General features: G+C 38.7%; 1 protein-coding gene across 1 annotated transcript in view; it reads right to left on the bottom strand.

Annotated features, from left to right (window-relative positions):
• NME7 (NME/NM23 family member 7) overlaps positions 1-5,531 on the bottom strand; it is a 212,392-nt gene that overhangs the window by 147,259 nt on the left and 59,602 nt on the right. The window contains exons 6-7 of the mRNA XM_006872652.1: positions 3,589-3,870; positions 3,273-3,333 (exon numbers count right to left, since the gene is read on the bottom strand). Of these exons, the coding sequence (XP_006872714.1) occupies positions 3,273-3,333; positions 3,589-3,870 (343 nt within the window). The remainder of the gene's footprint in view (positions 1-3,272; positions 3,334-3,588; positions 3,871-5,531) is intronic.

Here is a 5,531-nt window from a genome sequence, read left to right on the forward strand (position 1 = left end):
TGTTAAGTGTCACTGAGTAGGTTTCGGCCCACAGTGACCCTGTATAGGGTTTCTGAGGAGCAGCTGGTGAGCTTGAACTGCCAACCTTGTGGTTCAAAGCAACTTTACAGTTTGGTGCAAGAACCCACAGTACCACAACAAAACTCCATGCACTACATTGATGTACATTTAAAAAAAATCTTCAGCACCCATAAGAGTGAGGAAATGTTCAAAATAAAATTAAAATATCCTATTCTTTAAGAGTCAAGTACTTTTGTAACCTATTACTGCCTTCATTTAATTACTCTTTTTAGCAATGACAACTATGATGTATAAGCCTGTACCAGATGCTTTGATTGCATGGTCTCAGACAAGTTTAAGGGTCAGACAAGAAGTATCTGCACTCTAGCTGTCGAATTTATTTCAATCAACTTTTAGAAAAGACAGCTACATAATTTTTCAACACAATCTCCTCTATTTTCAATACACTTTGTTCATCTGCCCACAAACTTTCACATTCTCTTATTAAAAAATGTTTTAGCTGATCTGCAAGCCACGAATGTACCACCTTGTTCACTTCTTCATCAGAGGCGAATCTTCATCTTACAAGGGCTGCTGTCAGGGGATCAAACAGGTGAAAGCCTGATGGAGCAAGATCAGGACTATAGGAAGAATGCTTTAACACCTCAAAACAGAAGTTTTTGCAGAGTGTCAACAGTGTGGACAGAGGTGTGTGGATGTGCATTGTCATGCAAGATCACTAAGTCCTTGGATAGCAGTCCTCTGTGTTTAATCCAAAGAATAGGCTTCAGTTCTTCAGCAAGCATCTCATTATAAGGAGCACTGTTGATTGTGGAATGTTTTTCTGGATAGTGTTCCAATACAGGTCCTTCAGAATCCCAGAAGCTGTAAGCATCAATTTTCCACTTGATAGTTGACTTTTGAACTTCTTGGGCAGTGACTGAGGATATTTCCATTCCATATTCTGCTGTTTAAGTATTAGAAAATGTTTTTTCTTTTTTTTTTTTTTTAAGTGCTTATCTTCCAGCACCACACCAGGACTCCCATCTAGGTCATCTCTTATGCTGGACTGCTCTGGGGCTCGGTCTTTAGACTTCTACTCTCTTCTGTCTATAGTAACTCCCTAGCTGATTTCAAGTCACACAGCTTTAAATGCCTGAAGATGCCAACACTTGCATCTCCAGCCCCAACTTCCTTCCTAAACTCCATACCCATATGTATTCAAATGTATCATTGATATCACCACTTAATTAGTTGTATCATATTTAACATATCCAAATAAGGACTTCTGATTTCTAGTCTGTCTCCCAGAAATCTGTTCTCTTCACTCCCACTTGTTTTCTCCATTCTCCCAACTAACCTAAAAGAACTTAAGTGAAATCCTTTATTCTTCTCCCTTCTCACCTCCTCTCCACGTGCCCATTCTATCAGGAAATCCTTTGAAATATATTCATCACCTAACCACCTCCACATCTCTCAAACTGCTCGTTGCCATCATCATCTCTCCCTCTGACTTTTGCACTGGTCCCTATACCACGTTATTCTCACCTACCCCCATCCTGCCTGGTCTATAAAACACAGCAGTCAGAGTGAAACTAGTAAAGACCTTAGATATGTCAAACTCTCCAACCATCTTCTACCTCATTCAAAATTATCCTCAAAGTCCTGGATGCCTAACAACTACCTCTTGACCTAATCTCCAGCCATTTGCACTCACATTCATGCCTCTGACTCACTGGCCTCCTCACTGCTTCTGGAACAAAGCAAATACGGCCCCTACCTCAGAGTCTTTGTACCCATTGCTCTCCTCTGCTGTGAATACTCTTTCCCCTGATACTCGCTGGGTGTTCTCTGTCACTTCCTTCAAGTCTGCTCAAAACAGACATGGTGAGGCTTCCTGAAGATCCTGTATTTAATAGCATTCACCACGATCCCCACCCCACACCTTAACACATAATCCCTTTCTCTACGCTATTCATTTTTTGTCCTCTTACCCAGTTTTATTTTCTTCAGCACACTTACCACTCAACATGTTATCTATCTCATTATTTGCTATCTGATCCCCACCCCACCAGAAGAGATATAAGCTTATTGTGAACTTCACTGCTACATTCCCAACATGTAGAACAAATTTCAGGCACATAGCAACTTCTCAATAAGGATTTCAGAGTGAATAAAATTCAGAAATGCATGAACTCTACACATGCCAAATAAAATACCTCTATCTACATTGCTGGAATCCTGGTGTGACGCTGTGGACTAATGTGTCAGACTGCAAAGTCGTTTGAACTGTAAGGTCAGTTGTTCAAGCTCACCAGCTGCCCCTTGGAAACCCTACACAGGGTTGCTATGGGTCGGAATCGACTCAATGGCACTACACTACAACATCTACATTGCTGAATACAACTTTGTTGCACACCTTTTTTTAAAAAAACATTGTTCAAACATTTATTTGGCACCTTTTAAGTGCCAGGCATGGTGCAAGGTGCTGGAATATAACAAAGAATAAGAGAAAGTCCTTCAAGGAGCTCACAGTCTAATGGTGAACTATTGAGTTAATTGAGGCATAGAGTAGTAAATGACTTACCCAATGAGGTAGAAATGGCTAGGTACTTGGAAATATGGAACTAGAGCTGGACACAGGGCAGGGTACAACTCATTATCAGTAAAACCACTTTAACTGAAGAACAAGGTTGCAGGCTTACAGAAACTTTACAGAGTTTTCTCACAAAGAACTTTAAATAGTTTCCAATTTCCACCCTCATTGAATTTATGTCTCAAAATGAATTAAGCCATCATCTAATACTGTATTAGTAGCTTGACATCACGTTATCCGAACCCAATTTTAGAGTTGAAAACTATATTAAAATACTTTAATTCAATCCATGAATTTTAAATTATAGCACATTTTTGATACTTCTACATATATAAGTATTAAAAAACAACTCTTTTCTCACCCTCATTAAGAGGATTCTAATAAGTTATAAACACCACAGAGAATAGAGAATTTGTCAGTTACTTTCTATATATATATACATTGTTTTTGCTGTATAATGGTGAAAAGTTTTCACTTAGACATTTTCCATAAGTAACTAAAACATTATACAAATATATACAGACATCACATTCAGATTCATTTGTGTAAACACATCCAATTTATAACATTTCAAAGCAAACAAAAACCAGTGAAAGGCAATTCATTTGTAATTTATGACACATAATCTTTGAAGGAAAGGGAAGTACCCACGAAGAGCATCCATTTCAGTTCTGACCATCCGTTTTAGTGATACTCTTTGTGATGAAGTTTAGACAGTAGGCAAGGTGTCTGTTTAACTAACAAAAACAGTACATAATTATAAAAAGACTTATTTTTGAACGCTGCATCCATAATTATCCAGAAATTTAAGCAGTACACTGCTTGTAGATAGTACTGGCCCTAACTCTGCTGCTAACTGGGCACAAGAGAACTTCACAAATGATTTATTGCTCTGAAAATCAAGTTGATAACAAATTCATCCATGCAGGATGTTCCAAAAGAACTTAATACATGAGTTCTCAAATGCTATAGGTAGGTAGGTAGTTGCTCACTTTAAGCAATTCTTCACTTTGCTGAGGAGGATTTTTTTCTTCCTTAGGGTGTTTTAGAGGCTTGCTTTCAGATAAAGAGGTGCCTACATCTTCAGTTATTTTGTTACTTGTATTTTCCTGTTCTACTTCACATAAACAAACATCAGTAGGCCTTATGGTGCTCCTGATATGTACTGTGATGGAATTTTCTCTGGGAGCGGGTACATCCAATCTGGTTTCTGTTGGAGCTTTAACTGTAATAATGATCTGCTCATGTAAGGCTTGAAGGCTATGAATAAATATCTTGATAAGTAACATACACTAGTCTTTCATTTCCTTCGTCATCTGTTAATTCAAACAACTGCTGAGCACAATCTTTAATTAATTCATTCAAAGCATCTTCCATTGCTGATAAGTCAGAAAGTTCTTCCTGTAGTTTCTTTTGCTGGGGTATTGCTCCAAAATCACTAAGGTCAGATCCTATCAACTGTATATGGTTCTTAGATTTCTTTTTCAACTAACTCGATTCCATCTAAGACATTGGTGATGTCATAGACTCTGTTTTCGCACTCCCAGTTTTGTTGCAACCTTGTTTAAGTTGAGACCGCTCCCAGGAGCAAATCTAACAAGATCCATAAATTTTCAAGTTAAATAAACCAGTGATACATCAAAATGAGGTCTCTTCCCTTTTAAAGCTTTTCTCATAGACACATATGGTACATTGTCTTCTAAATTAATTCTTATTTTTAATGGCAAGATTCATGGATCTCCACGGAATGGTGGGCCTACAGAGACTGAAAGCAGACCAGGGCCTTTCCTCAGAACTGGCAAAGAGAAAAAGCCTTCACCTAGAGCCACCATTCTGAATTTGGCCTTCTAGTCTCCTAAAGATCAAACCCTCCACGTTGATGGGGTCTCGACAACGGCGGCAAACCATTGCCTCCTCCGGGTCCACCAGGAGGCTGGGCAATTTCCTCACTGGCAGCTGCTGACTCATGCTGCCAAGCCAAGCAGCCATTCACCCCTCCCACCCCACACACTCTCCCACCTTATCCACACATCTTTTTTAATTTTAAACCATTCAGTGTTCCCATGTTTTGTTCAAACAACTGCTTCTTGGTCCAGGTACAAATTCCTCATGAACACAATTAAGTGTTCCAGAATACTCATACTTCACAATGTTGTCCATAGCTTGTCATGATCCACACAATTGAAAACCTTTGCATAGTCAATAAAGAACAAGTAAACATCTTTCTGATATTCTCTGCTTTCAGCCAAAATCTATTGGACATCAGAAATGATATCCCTCTTTCCACTGCTTCTTCTGAATCTGGCTTGAACCTCTGGAAGTTCTCGGTCAATGTATGATTGTAGCCATTTCTGTAATTACCTTTAGCAAAACTTTACTCTCATGGGATATCAAAGAGATTGTCCAATGATTTCCGCATTCCATTGTGTCAACTCTCTTTGGAATGGGCACAAATATGGATCTCTTCCAATCAGTCGGCAAGATAGTTGTCTTCCAAATTTCTTGGCATAGATGAGTGAGTGCCTCCTGTGCTGCCTTCACTTTCTTGAAGGATTTCAATTTTTATTCCATCAATTTCTGGTACCTTGTTCTTTGCTAATTCCTTCAATGCACCTTGGACTTCCTCCTTCAGTATCATTGGCTCTTGATCATATGCTACCTCTTAAAACGGTTGAACATGAACCATTTCCTTTTGGTACAGTGACTCTGTGTATTCTTTCCATCTTCTCTTGATGCTTTCTACATTATTCACTAATTTTCCCAGAGAATCTTTCAATAACAAAAGTCGAGGCTTGAATTGTTTTTTCAGTTCCCCCAGCTTGAGAAATGCTAAGTGTGCTCTTCCTTTTCGGATTTCTGATTCCAGATCTTTACACATTTTGTTGTAATATTTGGATTTATCTTCTCGAGCTGATCTTTGAAATTTTCTGTTCAG

Source organism: Chrysochloris asiatica, unplaced genomic scaffold (assembly GCF_000296735.1).
Source record: "Chrysochloris asiatica unplaced genomic scaffold, ChrAsi1.0 scaffold00207, whole genome shotgun sequence".
NCBI classification, from domain to species: Eukaryota; Metazoa; Chordata; class Mammalia; order Afrosoricida; family Chrysochloridae; genus Chrysochloris; species Chrysochloris asiatica.